Genomic DNA, 14,203 nt, shown 5'->3' with positions numbered 1-14,203 from the left:
ATGCAAGACTTCTCTTTTGTGCATGTCACAGAATAAAAACTTGAGTTGGATAACATCAATGACCTCTCTAGGTTGTCAGTCTGTGATCCCCATTTCAAACCCTGAGCCATTGTTTTCTAAAGAATTTTGCCAGCTAAGAGGAGGGGGACAAAGGGGCTCTTATGGAAAGGGAAGCAGGGATGAGTAAGGGTAAACCCAAGTGGAGGAGAAGTGCATGAGTAACTTCTGGGGCTGGGGGCCAGGGCACTCTCCAAAAGTAAAAATGCCAGTTGTCCTCTTTGACACACACAAGGCTCTAATTCCAATAAGGGAGGTTTTACAAGAGACGGAGAGTGTAAGACAGTGAGAATCCATCACAGAAAAGATTGACTTTACTTAACATGAGTCAGCCTGATCAAAGTACTCATAGGTCCCTGGTGAGAAAACATCATAAATAACAGCAGAGATTTCATTTAAGGGTATCGAAAATATATTTTTAATTATGATGAAGTTCACAAATGACAACACTGACATTTGTTTAAACAAATAGTTCCATCAAGACATACCATTACCAGGTCCCCAGACACCCAAGAGGCAGTGATTTCTGAGGTTTTAGCACAGCTGCCAGTATCAACAGGAGAGATGACAGGGCCCAGATTTGCTATCAGGTATGCTAATGAGACATGCTGTCATATTTATTGGGTACAGAATTAAATACGAAAAAGATGCATGAGAGGGAACTATAAGGTGCTTACTCTGCATTTAGCTTTAGTTCTTTTCAAACAAAGATGATAGTTTTCAATATCAAGAAAGATGCAAATAAATATGGATGTCTTCCATGGAGCCTTTCCTACAAATTGCTTTTGTTATACATAGAAGTAGAGTTCAGCTTCTTTGTGACCTAGAAGGAAAAAATAACAACAGCTAAAGTTTATGTATGTTAACTGTCAGGCTCTTTACATCTTTTATCTTATTTAGTCTAATATTAATTCAAAGAAGTACATACTATTGAAGCCCTCAGTTTATAGATGGAGGCTCAGAGAGAATTAAATGGTTGGCTCATGGTCTTATAGCTAGCAGAGGGCAAACACAGTTCTTGAACTCTAGTCTGTGCTCTTAACTTAGAGATACATGACATTGTGGTATATACTTCAAAGGATGGTGTCATTACCTTTCAAACTCAAATGCCAGAATAATGTCAAGAAATCATGTTTTAAATAAACAGGATGTGCATTTCCTGTCCTGATGGTCTTGGTTTCACAGGAGAGACTGGAAAAACAGAGAAACCCAAATTCTAGGGTTTCTGTTATTGGGATCCAGTGTCCCTTCTCCAGATACTGGAGTGTGTTCTTTCCTCTGTAGACTCTTTTTTTCAGCCATATGGTCCAGGGAGGCTCAAGGAGCAAACCACACTCCTAGAATTCCTGGGCATCTATCCTCCCACCTCATAGAACAAGGGCAGTCACCTTCGTGGGGTCAACCAGTTGATCAGGCCTGGAGCTCCCTGCGGCGCCGGCCGAAGGTTTCAGAGCCAACATTGGTGGACACGAAGTCACTCTTCACCACACCCCCTGACCTGCTCAGCAAGTCTGCCAGCCGATGAGTCACACAGGTGGCAGTGTTGCAGCTTCTCTTCTGGGCAGTGATGCTGATTTGCAGGATAGAGAAAGAAGAGAAGGCCTGTCAGTACAAGTCTGGAGGGTGGATGGGGAACTTGCCCCATGGGAACATCATGGTAACTTTGCTGCTCTGAGAAGCACCACTTAACTGTAAGTGTTCTCCTAAACACAATTATCAGAGCAGAAAATCACATGGCCATTAAGGAAAATGGCCTGATCACTCCCCATAAACATTCCCAAGGGGTATCAGAAAACCCAGAGATCACTCTGGGTGGTTGGCCATGGAATACAGGACTGTAACAGGCAACCTCCCCTGTATTTACTAAAAAGCAGCAAACCCTTATGAGACTAGAATGAACTGTGGCACCACACCCACCCCATTCACAACGACTGTAGAATCTATACCCCAGTGATAGCACCAAACGCTCCTACTGAGGAAGTTGAGGATTTCCCAGTCTTACCTGGAACAGGGATGGAGTTGACAGCATCCAGTCTCCCAGGTGCTTACCTGCATCTCAGCACCCCTGCTCTTGTGGCTTGAGCTCCGCCAAAGGGACCATTCACCACACCTTGTGTCCAGCTGCCCTGGGGCTAACGCTACTTCTAAACACAAGTCTACATACTGCAATGCCTGGGATGTGGGCCAGAACAATGACTACCACAGCTCAAGTCTTTTTAGAAAAATAGTTTTATTTCCCAAAAGACCATCACATTTAGAAGCAGGAATGAGAAGCTATGTTGTGAAATCCTTGGGGGCCTCAGAGGCTACCCTTGCCCTCTTGACCTTTCCAGGAGTGCTTCTCTTCTAGTACTTGAGCCCTCCTTTCTTTCAACCCATCTGAAAGTTCCAGATATCCTCTGTCACAAGGAGAGCCACTAGTATGAGCCCAAGGGCAAGCAGAGAGGAACCACATGCATCAATTTATAGAAAGGTAGCAAAAAGGGAAATTAGAGAGGAGAATTTAGTTGATGTTTTGAGGCATGCCAAATTGAGGGCGGTGGTCCACATCCAAGTTGTTGGCCATATCTCTTTTCTTGCCAGGTGCTCCGACCCCAATCGCAGTTTGGGGGAACGTGTGAAACTTGTTGAGATCCTGGGTGTATGTGCCCAGCATGCAGGTACTCAGATTACCACATCGCTTAGATCTGGAGCTGGCCAGGCTGCAGAGAAAAGACATGCCAGAGAGTACCATCCAGGGTCTGCCCCCATGGGCAGTCACATAGCAGGGGTCCTCCAAGTGGGGGGCAGGAAGGGCAGTCAGGAGGGCAGCTCACTTATCCTCCACTAGGAGAGCTGAGCGGTGCAGTGGGCCCAGGTCGGGGAAAGGGAGGATTAGCCTTTCTGGCATTCCACATGCTAGTCAGTCCTTCATGCTCTGCAGAGAGGTTCTGGGGGTGGATGCAGGTGCAGCATGTGTCTCTGCCTGGGCAATGCTGGAGCCAGGCCAGGGGCAGTTCCCTGCTCCTGCTCGGGGTGGAGGGTGGGGCTACAGGGAGGTGGTGCTGGGGAAAGGTGCTCTTCTTGGGCCTATAGCATCACGCACATCTCCATACATGCTCCACATCTAGAGGCTCCAGACCTACCTCAGACTCTGCTCTACCTGACCCACTCCCTGCAAGAGCTTCACCTTCACCTTGTAAATGTGCAATGAAGGCACCTTGCAGTATGAAAGAACATCGTATGTCATATGCGGATTAGCAAGGTGGACTCAATTTCTAAAATCTCCCATGCTGTACCAGGCCCATCCCCTAGCTTGCCCCTTACCAGTCTTTTTCATCCAAACCTGGGAAGTCTCCCCAGTACTGCAAGACCGATTTCCACAGGAGTGACCCCACACCTTCTACAACCGTGTTCGGAAATGGAACTTTATAAGAGGTGATTTAACCAAGGTCTGTTCAGCTGACTTCTGTCTTCAAAAGAGCCTAGAAGTGGCTGGGCCCCAGGTCCTTGTGGGAAATGAAAGCCTGCTGGACTCTTGGCTAGTGTGTACTCTCCTACCTGTTGGGATGCACCTTCCTGGGAATGCCAGTGGGGTTGGGAGACCATGTCCTGGGCAGGGTGGGGAGCCTTACCTGGAGCCTTCTGTCTCCTGCTGCTGTTCCAGCTCACTGGCCTTCATCTGCACATAGTCCTGCACCAGTGCAGCCAGCAGGAGGCGCGCTTCCTCCTCACTGAGTGTGGCCAGGTCTGGGCTGCTCTCCAAGACAGATCTGTTGGAAGGGAAGCAGACCCCATGCAGGCTCTGAGCTCCTGTCTATGCTCTCCCCATGATTAAGAAACCAGAATTTTTGTTCTCTGTTTTTTCCTTTGAGAATGTGACTACCCAACTCCCAGTAGATAGGGCATGAGGCCAGAGTCCCAACTGGGAACTGGCAATGGTCTGATCTCCCAGCAGAGGTGTGCTGGAGCCAGTTTTCACAGGCTTGTGAAAAGCCTGAATCTCAAAAAGTTTTGTTATTTAATATAATTTGTACATGGATGAAAACAAATCAATAGGTCACACATCAGATTTGAGAACAAATTTATTGGCAAACTTACTAGCTGATTAGGATGCAATCCATTTCTCAGATCATGGCTAAGCTGATAAATAGGTCAGCTGTAGATAATAAGCTTGGTGAAAAGCAATGAAGGCATTTTGTGAGAGCCAATGGCTATCTAAAGTTTACAGTGAGGAGCATTGTACATGTTATTGCTCTTTGTAAACTGTGTGCTACACATCTTTATATCAGAAAAGTTTATAATAAACATGCATATATACATATACACCTACCCCTCCCAGTGCCTCCATCCCAAGACTCTGGTTTTAAACACTCAGCCCACCACATTTAAGATGCATGGAATTGTCCCATTCCTTGGGCAGTGGGAGGGGCGCATGCACCTGGATTCAGGTTATCTTACCTGAATGGCACTGCGTGGAGGCTGTCTGCCTGGTACAGGACCAAGATGCTAAGAGCCAGGAAAGGGGAGAACTTGAGGAAGCCCATGACTTCTGGCTATGGGGGAAAGAATGATATCAGTGCCTGCACCACTTGAATGTTCTCTGAGCCTGCAGATTTGAATTCCTGTCTAAGTTTCGCCCGTCTGCTAACTTCCTAGAATCCTGGCTTCAGACTACATTTTTCTTATTTCCTCATCAGCAAAGTGGACTCCTGGAAGGTTCAGTGGGTCCATAGCATGCATGGCTTGGCAAAGCTGGAGGGGCCATCTTATGAGGTTGGTTGGGAGGGGAGGTCCTAATCGCCCTCCTCCAGCACTCTATATACACACACACATACACACACACACACCCACACACCTGTTGGTCATGTCAGGTCTTGGAGTCTCATGTCACAACACCTGCTCCCGTGACTAAACCCAAAGCTGTCCTTGCTGCCTGAGATTTTTATGCACACCTGAGATGTACAGAGGAGGATCTGCAGAGAGGGAGTTGCGGTTGGAATCGCTAACTGGCTAACTACTTCTAGGGCTCAGCTGCTCCACCCCCTGGCAACGCTGTCCCCTGCAAGAACTAAGGTTAACAATCTTAAGTTGGAATCCAACACTTGTCTCTGTATTCCTAGACCGCGCGCCTGGAGCTCACAGTTTAGGGCTGCTGGCTGCTCAGTCGTTGCGACCGTTTGCAACCCAACCGCGCTGGTTCAGGTTCTGAATCAATTTCTCGAGGAAGGCTAGGTTCCAGGTGCTATCCCCAAAGCACTGTCGGCGGAAAGCTACTTCTGTGACTTGCTCCCCAGTGGTATAGGGAAGGGAATGAGAGTGCATCTGCCGCGTGCATAGAACTGCAAGGAGCCCGGGCGGGAACTGCCCAATCCTACATGGGACAGGAGCCCGCCCAGAGATTTCCTGAAGTGGAGTCAGGGTGGACAAACCCGCTCTGCATGGGCAGACCCAAGCTGACAGGGAGTAAAGTAGGAGATAGAGATAACGGAAAGAGAGAGGGAGAGTCCGAAAGAGATAGCCAGAGAGAGAGAGAGAGAGAGAGAGAGAGAGAGAGAGAGAGAGAGAGAGAGGCGCACCTGAGCAGCGCTCCCGGGGCTCACCTGGCTGGCGGTGGCAGGGAGCTGAGGCGGCAGTGGAGAAGGCTCTGCGGAAGCGGCCGCGGCACTTGGGCTGGGCAGTGGCTCCGATGCCTCCAGCGTCAGCCGCCGCTTTTATTCCCGCCGCCATGGGTCGGGAGGGGTCCTCGAGCGCCGGGCAACCAATGGGTGGAGGGGCCTCTTGCCCCAGCCAGATTGCGTCACCCCTATCCTTCCAGAACCCGGAGCACCCACAGGACGGCCCCACTTGTATTTGCATTGAGGTCATTAATGGATGGGGGGTGTGGTGTGGTGGTGGGGACCAAATAGAAACGCCCTTAAAGTGAGCGGGAATTTGAGGGCAGTTTGACGTCACCGACGTCGCCGAAGATGTCACCTCTTCCATCCCTATTACTTTGGAACACCCAATCCACTCCACCCCCAGCTGTGCCGTCTTGGAGGGGCAGGGTCCAGGACTGAAGGGACTGATGGCTCCCCCAGGTGAGGAGTGGCATTGTGTGGGGCTTGTGAGAATCAGGAGATGGAGCTGCGAGCAAGAACTGTTTTTAGACCTGAACTCAATACCAGCCCTTATTATTACTGGCAAGTAACTTCACAGAACCTCAATGCACTCATCTTTCAAATCTGCCTGCAACACTGCACCCAGCTGCTCCACTTCCCATCAGGGTTCCTTGCTAATGTGTCTGGGAAAGCAACAGGAGATGACTGGGATGCTTGTGTCCCTGCCACACTTGTGGGAGACCCGGGCTCCTGGCTTCTGCAGCCATTTGGGGAGTGAACCAATGGATGGGGGATTCATTCATTCATTTTCTCTCGCGCGCGCTCTCTCTCTTTCTCCTCCCTCCCTATCTTCAAATAAATAAATTTTCAAATAAATAAATTTTAACAACAAAACGAAATGGAGACCGTCTAGAAGGAAGGTTGTGAGAAATGCCCAGAGAGGCAGGCATCTAGCAGTTTCCTGGTCCACACAGGGGACTAGGTAAGCTCTCCATGGATGCTTTCCAATCCTCTTCTTGGGGGGACTTCCCATATCAGTTGAGCAGATCCGGGTGCTGTGAGGAGGGGAACTGTGCCCAGCTACCCAAGGGAGAGGTGAGAGGGGCAGATGCTTCCCAAGCCTCTAGCCTCTAGCCCTCCCTCTTCAGATCCCGCCATCCATCACTTTCCATTCAGCCCCGCCTGCCCGAGCCATTTGCACAGCTGCCCCTGAGCTTCCGGCTGCTGTTTGCCAAGATGTCCCAGTGGCACTGGATTCCTGCCCGTGTCCTTACCCGGCCCTTGATCCCCCACGAAGAGCAAGTAGGCTTGCCAGTGCCATGGAGTCTCTGCCGTAACTAGAGTTCACTCTCACTCCCAGTCACACCCTTCCACACACACATATTCGTTACCGTCTCCAAACGCGTGCCCACACTACAAGAAGCAGGCACAAAACAGACTGCGCGCAGGGGCTCACTCTCACTTGTGTCCCAAGCCTGCCTCTGAGAGAGTTCTCGTTCCGTCGCAAGCCCACACGTGGACCATGAAGCTTGTTTCCGACATGCCTGAACACACTCAGAAGTACTTCCGTCCCATCACACCCCATTACGCATGAGCTCCAGCCCCCTCATACCCAGCGCAGGGGATTTCGAGACTACTGGCCCAAGCGGTCAGTTTCAGGCGCGCCCAGAAGGACCCAGGTCCCGACCAAGACCCTTGAGCGGCTGGCTTGGGGCGAAAGAAACTTGGAGAAGGAAGGGGATTTTCCCGGTTTGAGCGTTTTCAGCGCGCGCTGGGCGGCAGCTCCTGCGGTGAATGCCGCAGAGGCAATCTGGGGGCTGTGCAGGAGGCAGAGTAGAAATTATCCCCCAGGGGTGCTTAGGAGGCTGGAGTCACTGAGCTTCAGCTCCCTCCACGGTCCCGTCCACACCCCGGTCCTTAGTCCCCAGAAACGGAGGCAGATCCTAGGACACACCTGCCTGGAACCACCTCTCTCCGGGATTGTTGACCTCGGGGTACGAGGAAGCAACAGGACGTCTAACTTCCAAGATGCCCTTTTTCCATTCTCCTCTTTAATTCCTGTTGCTGCACTCCCCTCAAGGGAATACAAACTCGGGGCTGGGGGTCTGAGACTCCCGCTCCCTCTAGGGGACCTAAGACTGGAAGAACCGGCTCCGGTGAACCCAGGAACGCATCAGACGCAAAACCTGGAAACGCGAGCAGCCCGCGCGTCAGGGCTCAGGATGGCGGATCACCGCGCACAGTGTGCCCTGGAGTGGGGAAGCAGATAACTGCAGCTAAGATCCAGTCCCAGGTTTCCTGGCTTTTCCGTGGTTTAGGTTTCATACCTGGGCTCTGGACCGCTCGACCAGTCGGGGAAAGCCGCGGTGCGGCCACTACGCGGCGCGACGTGCTAGGGCCATTGCCACAAGGAGCTGTCGTAGAAGTGTATTAGCAAATGCTTGTGCGGAAGCGACGTTCTCTTTCGGGACCAGAGGTTTCGTTTTATGTGTCCATGGTGTGCATTTTCCTCCACGGAGAGAATTCAGCTTTCATTCTCACAGTGGTGAGCACAAAGTGGGTGAGAAACCACGTTTGGAACCCTCACAACTCACCCTACTTCCTTAAGATAAAGTCTTGGGTGACTGCGAACCACATGTTGGTGCCCCGGGATGCTAACTGGGGTCTACACCCAGAGGGCGTCAAGGTAGCCTACAGGAACTTAAAACCTTGCTTTATCGCTCTCTCCAGAAGAGAGAGACAAAGATAGCTTATCCCTCAAGAGCTTTTTGAGTTTATGGAAAGTGTCTGACGCTGCGCGGGGGGGGGGGGGGGGGGGTGAGGGGTGGGGTGGGGTGGGGTGGGGTGTGGTGGGGTTGGGGGCAAAGGTTTAAAAAAAAAAAAGGAAAAAGGAAAAAATTATCTCCCTCCCTTCTCCCCCTGGCAATTAACACCAGGCCAGGCACACTAGTTGGCATTCTGCTAATGTTAAATTCATGGAAGTATTCATTATTAATTCATTCGGGCAAAATCGCCAGTCAGCCTCAAGAAGCAGCCTGTAGAAAATCCGGACCGAGTTGGAGAGTCATTCCTCTGGGTTCTGAAATCAGGAGCAAAGATAATTGGTTCCCTGCTAGAAGTTTGCTGGAAGGGGTCAGCAGTAAGTTAGGGTTCTTCTTCTAGGGATCTTCCAGAAGACGAGTCTACTTTGAACGGAGTCCTGATTTCCCGAGTGAGGCGAAGGAAGGTCAGACCTGTATGTGCACAGATGGATTACATTTCATCGCACTATCCTTGGAACTTCTCTGAGTTTTAGCAAAAAACACAACAGGATCTACAGAAAGTTGGAGAGGAAAATGCAGATTTTACAATAGCCACTTAACTATTCAGCCCTTGATTTTACTGTTTTATTTAATAACTTACATATCTGGAAATCAAAGTCAGTTGGTCAGTTCTGAAACAGTCTTGTTTGGAAAAACCTTTTTTTTACAACACTCTAACAGAAGGTAACTGTAATGTTTATTCCCATTTGTTTAAATCACGTTCCTATACTGTTTGACCTAGAAATAAAAACAAATAAGGAATCTAGATGAAAATTCTTTTTTTTAAAAAGAGATTTAGAGAGGTTACATCCCATCAGCCTTTGCGCACCCCCCTCCCTTCTCTTCCTCGGCGCTGCCTCCGGAGGTGGCTGCCTTCTCCTCGGCACCATGGCCGCCCTCAGACCGCTGGTGAAGCCCAAGATCGTCAAAAAGAGGACCAAGAAGTTCATCCGCCACCAGTCGGACCGCTATGTCAAGATTAAGCGTAACTGGCGGAAACCCAGAGGCATTGACAACAGGGTGCGGAGAAGATTCAAGGGCCAGATCTTGATGCCCAACATTGGCTACGGGAGCAACAAGAAGACCAAGCACATGCTGCCCAGCGGCTTCCGGAAGTTCCTGGTCCACAACGTCAAGGAGCTGGAGGTGCTGCTGATGTGCAACAAATCCTACTGTGCAGAGATTGCTCACAACGTCTCCTCCAAGAACCGCAAAGCCATTGTGGAGAGAGCGGCCCAGCTGGCCATCAGGGTCACCAACCCCAACGCCAGGCTGCGCAGTGAAGAAAATGAGTAGGCGGCTCGGGTGCGCATTTTATTTGTGTTTAAATAAAACCTTGAAAACCGGAAAAAAAAAAAAGAGATTTATTTATTTATTCAAAAGTCAGAGTTACATAGAGAGAGGAGAGGCAGAGAGAGAGACAGAGATCTTCCATCTGATGGTTTACTCCCCAATTGACCACAACAGCCGGAGCTTCGCCGATCCGAAGCCAGGAGCCAGGAGCTTCTTCCTGGTCTCCCATGGAGGTGCAAGGGCCCACGGACTTGGGCCATTTTCTACTGCTATCCCAGGCCATCGCAGAGAGCTGGATCAGAAGTGGAGCAGCCGGGTTTTGAACCAGCGCCCATATGGGATGCTGGAACTTCAGGCCAGGGCGTTAACCCGCTGCGCCACAGCGCCAGCCCCTGGTTGAAAATTCCTGTGTGAATACCCATCTGTTCAAAAGGGTTGAACTTAAAATCTTAATCTTTTAATTTGAGCAAGACACTTGTGAGGCCACTAAACAATACCCTAAAGGACAAACAGAGCTTTCAAAGTTCAGAACTCAAGTTAAATTCATTGCTTTTGTGCAATCCACATGTGATACAGATTCAACCACAGCAACAAAGTCGCAGCAGTAACAACTGCAGCAGCAGCCCAAAGCTCTTCTCTTCAGCCTGGAAGCAATCTGGAACTGTGTGACTGGAGAATCCCTACTGAAATCGTACCACTTTAAGAAGGTCAAAAACCAAAGCTTTCCATCATGGAGTTTCCTGAAGATCATGGGAAGAGAGGAGATTGCTTCTGAATCATTATTTTCCCCAGACATTTTTAGAATGTAATAAAGGCCTTTCTAGGGGAGGTAGAAAAGAAGGGGCTGTGAGGGAGACAGTAAGATTCACAACCTAAGTGCAACCTAAGTGCTCACTAATGGGTGGATGGATAAAGAATATTAAGGAATATTATTTAGCCATAAAAAGAAAGGCTGAAAAGCTTTACAAAGGAAGGACATCCCATTGTTTGTGACTTCATGCTTACTATAATGTCAAGAGTAGTGAGCAGTACTATATTCTCTAGTGGAGAACACCACGCTAAGTGAAATAAGCCAGGCACAGAAAGCCAAATGCCACATGACCTCACTTATATGTGGAATCTGAAAAATAAAACAAAATTCATAATAACAAAGAGTAGAATGGTGGTGTTTGCTAGAAGTTGGGGAGTGGAGGTAAAGGAGAGATACTGGTCAAAGGACACATGAAGACATTCTGGGTATGCAGTGTGTGACATGGTGTTTATATTAATACATTGTACACTTGGAATTTGCTAAGCGAGTAGATCTCAAGTGTTACCTTCCCCCTACACACAGATAATGAGTATGTAAGGTGATAGATATGTTACTTAGCTTGTTGTGGTACTCCTTTGTTCCACAGTGTGTATGTATATAAAAACATCATGCAGTACACCATAAAATAAAAATCTTTAATATGGAAAGAAGAAAAAAGTTTTTATAAAAGTAGAAAAAATCCAAAAACAAAGTAAGAGAGGGAGAGAGACAGCTGGAAATGAACCCTACTGAAGAGTTGGTTGAGATCTTTCAGACAAGTGGATCTGCATAAACATTGAGGAGGGCATCAATGCTTTATTAATTAACCTAGGTACAAAATTATCTGAAAGATGTTGCTTGTGCAGGAAGCATAAAAAGTTGTATAAAATCATTTTGAAAGAAAAAAAAGCAAAAATACTATAAATATCAAAACTATCATCAATTGAGTTCCATCTATGTGCCAGGAATTATGTATTTATTATCTTTCATACTCACCAGTTTAATAAGATGGATATTATTATCCTTGTTATATAGGCAAGGGAATAACATGAGTATTCAATTGGAATTAATTATGTTTTCTAAGCTCCTTTCGAGAATCTGACGTGCCAGAACATGGCTTAGCTGCCTGGTATATCAGGTACGAGGTCTGGTCCCCTGGATCTGGGCCCTGACTCAGAGGAAGAGATGGGTCTGTCTGCCTTTTTCAGGGCTAATGTGATTTGTGGTGAGCGGCTCAATAACCAGGCATAAATCATTGACAATTCCTGGACCTACATTTGGTAAGATTGACAGTTTTGCAGCAGGAAAATAAATGTTGGTAGTGCCACTTAAGATAAGTAACCGCTAAAGAATAAAATCCAAATTAGATTCATAAGATAAAAACTTCAAACACTTCAAAGTTCCAACAAAAATCCAAATGACTTAACTTCCTATATTTAGCATCATGCATCACTTCACCTTGTGTGAAATTGTGGCTGATTTTGTAAATTGTTTAGTTTGGCCAGTGGATACAATGGTGGGGAAGGAGGGCTGTGGAAAGAGTTCTGGGTGTTAGGAGATAGCATTCTAATTACTAACCCAGAGATTGTGACTTTAAGAAAATAATTTGGATCCCTGCTTCCATGTTTGATATATGAACTTACTGGATCAGGAAATTTGTAAATTCCCTTCTAGTTCTCACATTCTACAAATGTGCTATACTTTATGTTATATTTATTGTATTTTTCTATAACATCAGGTCATGAGCTATTTAATTTCTTCCACTTTTTCTGGCAGATATCATTGTCTTCTGAAAGAACAGCTGAAGAAGTCAATGCGCAGAAGGAAAGACACACCATTCTATTGAATTAGGAGATCAGAAAAGATAACGCCCCTTCCCAATATGAGAAAAAATTGAGTTTCAGAATAAACAAAGAAATAGAGATGGGGACAAATGTCTTGGTCATTATCATTTTGTCTCCATAAGATGTAATGGTGACTTCTGTGAGGGGAAAGAGAATATGCCAGTTGCACTGGAAGCACCCTATTTTTCTCTGTCTCATGAAAATGGATCTGCAACTGATACCTGGTCCTTGTCCAGATGCCAAGTCTTTCTGCAAGTTGTTAGCCAAAACTTTGCAATGAGGCTACTTGGTGAGTCCAGCTAGAGGCTGAAGCACACTTCTGATGGAGCCTGAAAATCAGTTCTGAGAGCTTCTCAGGAGACCCTTCTAAAGTGAACAAGCACAGAGGGGTTAACCTTCAGGTATGTCCATCCAGTGTTTGGATAAATCAATTAAATATGCATAGAGAGCTGTATTAGGTTAAGTAACAGATGTGATAAATACATGAAGTGCATTTGCCTAGAGGGATTATAAAAGTATAATTATTTGGTTATATATGTTTGGAAATACTCTGTGTGGTTTTTTTTAGTAGAAATAGGATAAACCAAATAAATACATTTAGTACCATATATAAGGACATAGGTAGAGAAGGAAATATGGAATCATTTATCTTTGTCACCAAAGAAAGGAAGGGAAAATACAACTAGTTAACTAGAGTTCAGAGAAGACAGGTACCACAGGCTTCCCCCAACTAGGCTGCATCCTTGTGTTAATGTTATTACAGTAAGAAAATCTGTGTGCAACTAAAGCAAACAAGTAGAGCTATTCTCAGTCTTCAGATCATCTTGGTAGGGTTTTGGATGCATTTTGAATAGAGGAAGGGTGAGAACATATGGCTAAGTTCTTGCATTGCAAATAAAAGGGAGGTACTGAGCTTTTGTGTTCAAGTTTGTTGGTCTCCTGATCATCTAGCTAGAACAACATAAATAAATCCAGGATGTTTCACCTTCTGTGTTTGCTGTCATCACTGGGGGGAAGGGACACTGGAGTAGGGAGTATTAGAGTTCCTTCTCTTGGTGGCTACTGGTTCCTTCTTCCATCTTCAAAACCAGGATTGAGTGCTTCTCACAATGCATCTGACCTATTCTCCTTCCTACTTCCATTTGGCAAAACCCTAGTGACTACATTGGGTCAAACTCCAGGTAATCCAAGATAATTTCTCCATTTCAAGGTTCCAAAATCCATTTTGCCTTGTTCTCAGTGATTGGGATGTGGACACTTTTGGGCAGGTCATTATTCTGTTTACCACAGTAAGTGCACACTAACCCAATTGGCAAGGACTGTAATTGGTTGGGGGCTTAGAGAAAGAGGCTGCTGTGAACCAGGATTCTTGAGAAAGCCTTCTGGAGAATACAGAGCCAGAGCCAGAAGTGGTTAATGGGTGCAATTATAGATGAGGGAGTATATCTACTGGGGTTATACTAGGTGCTATGCTCTATACCTCTTCTGGGATGAGTTCTCTTGAACAAGTCCTGTATGGTAGTCTATGTTCATTCCTCAGGTAGACTATGTCTGGAAATAATGTAATCTGATGTATGTTTCGCACCAACTTCCAATTTGTTGTGTGTCCCTTTGATATTCCTGCTCAGATAGCCTGCAGAAAGGGGGAGATATTCAACCAACAAGCATGAAGTTTGGGGTAGATATCTCTGGTAAACTCCAGTAGAATGGGGAATGGAATTTTCTATCATGTAACACTGTGCATCAACAGGTTACTATGATGCTTTTGAATGATAAAGTTGGGACATTGACTTTGAGCTACATGGCTTAAATATCTCTACCAGATTCCTTTGATGATAA

At 46.9% G+C, this 14,203-nt stretch overlaps 2 protein-coding genes across 3 annotated transcripts; one reads left to right on the top strand and one right to left on the bottom strand.

Annotated features, from left to right (window-relative positions):
* Positions 1-451: 451 nt before the first annotated feature.
* Positions 452-5,764, bottom strand: LOC100008771 (calcitonin gene-related peptide 2). 2 transcript variants are annotated; one of them, XM_002708829.5, is made up of 5 exons: positions 5,640-5,764; positions 4,498-4,592; positions 3,672-3,809; positions 1,446-1,627; positions 452-880 (listed from the first exon to the last, which is right to left on the bottom strand). In XM_002708829.5, exons 2-4 carry the CDS (start codon positions 4,581-4,583, stop codon positions 1,468-1,470), a joined length of 384 nt encoding a protein of 127 aa, XP_002708875.1. In that variant the 5' UTR covers positions 4,584-4,592; positions 5,640-5,764; the 3' UTR covers positions 452-880; positions 1,446-1,467. The 2 variants fall into 2 exon arrangements, with proteins under 2 accessions (XP_002708875.1, XP_017204927.3); XM_017349438.4 differs by lacking the exons at positions 452-880; positions 1,446-1,627 and adding an exon at positions 2,431-2,759.
* Positions 5,765-9,239: 3,475 nt separating this feature from the next.
* LOC127492358 (large ribosomal subunit protein eL32) lies at positions 9,240-9,796 on the top strand. The gene has a single exon (XM_051851823.3). The coding sequence runs from the start codon at positions 9,326-9,328 to the stop codon at positions 9,731-9,733; it is 408 nt and encodes a 135-aa protein (XP_051707783.1). The 5' UTR covers positions 9,240-9,325; the 3' UTR covers positions 9,734-9,796.
* The last annotated feature ends 4,407 nt before the right edge of the window (positions 9,797-14,203 follow it).

The sequence above is a fragment of the Oryctolagus cuniculus genome, chromosome 1 (genome assembly GCF_051225735.1).
Source record: "Oryctolagus cuniculus isolate XC-2025 breed Fujian yellow rabbit chromosome 1, ASM5122573v1, whole genome shotgun sequence".
Lineage (NCBI taxonomy): Eukaryota > Metazoa > Chordata > Mammalia > Lagomorpha > Leporidae > Oryctolagus > Oryctolagus cuniculus.
Note: the sequence above shows the minus strand (reverse complement) of the source record. Positions and strands in the feature narration are given on the sequence as shown.

What these genes read in the sequence shown, in the direction of transcription:
- LOC100008771 (XM_017349438.4), bottom strand. Translation starts at nt 4,583, where the DNA reads ATGGGCTTCCTCAAGTTCTCCCCTTTCCTGGCTCTTAGCATCTTGGTC. An exon ending in CTCCACGCAGTGCCATTCAG is followed by an intron (nt 3,810 to 4,497) that starts GTAAGATAACCT and finishes CCCTTCCAACAG; the next exon opens with ATCTGTCTTGGAGAGCAGCC. An exon ending in CAGGAGACAGAAGGCTCCAG is followed by an intron (nt 2,760 to 3,671) that starts GTAAGGCTCCCC and finishes TTTTCTCTGCAG; the next exon opens with CCTGGCCAGCTCCAGATCTA.
- LOC127492358 (XM_051851823.3), top strand. Translation starts at nt 9,326, where the DNA reads ATGGCCGCCCTCAGACCGCTGGTGAAGCCCAAGATCGTCAAAAAGAGG.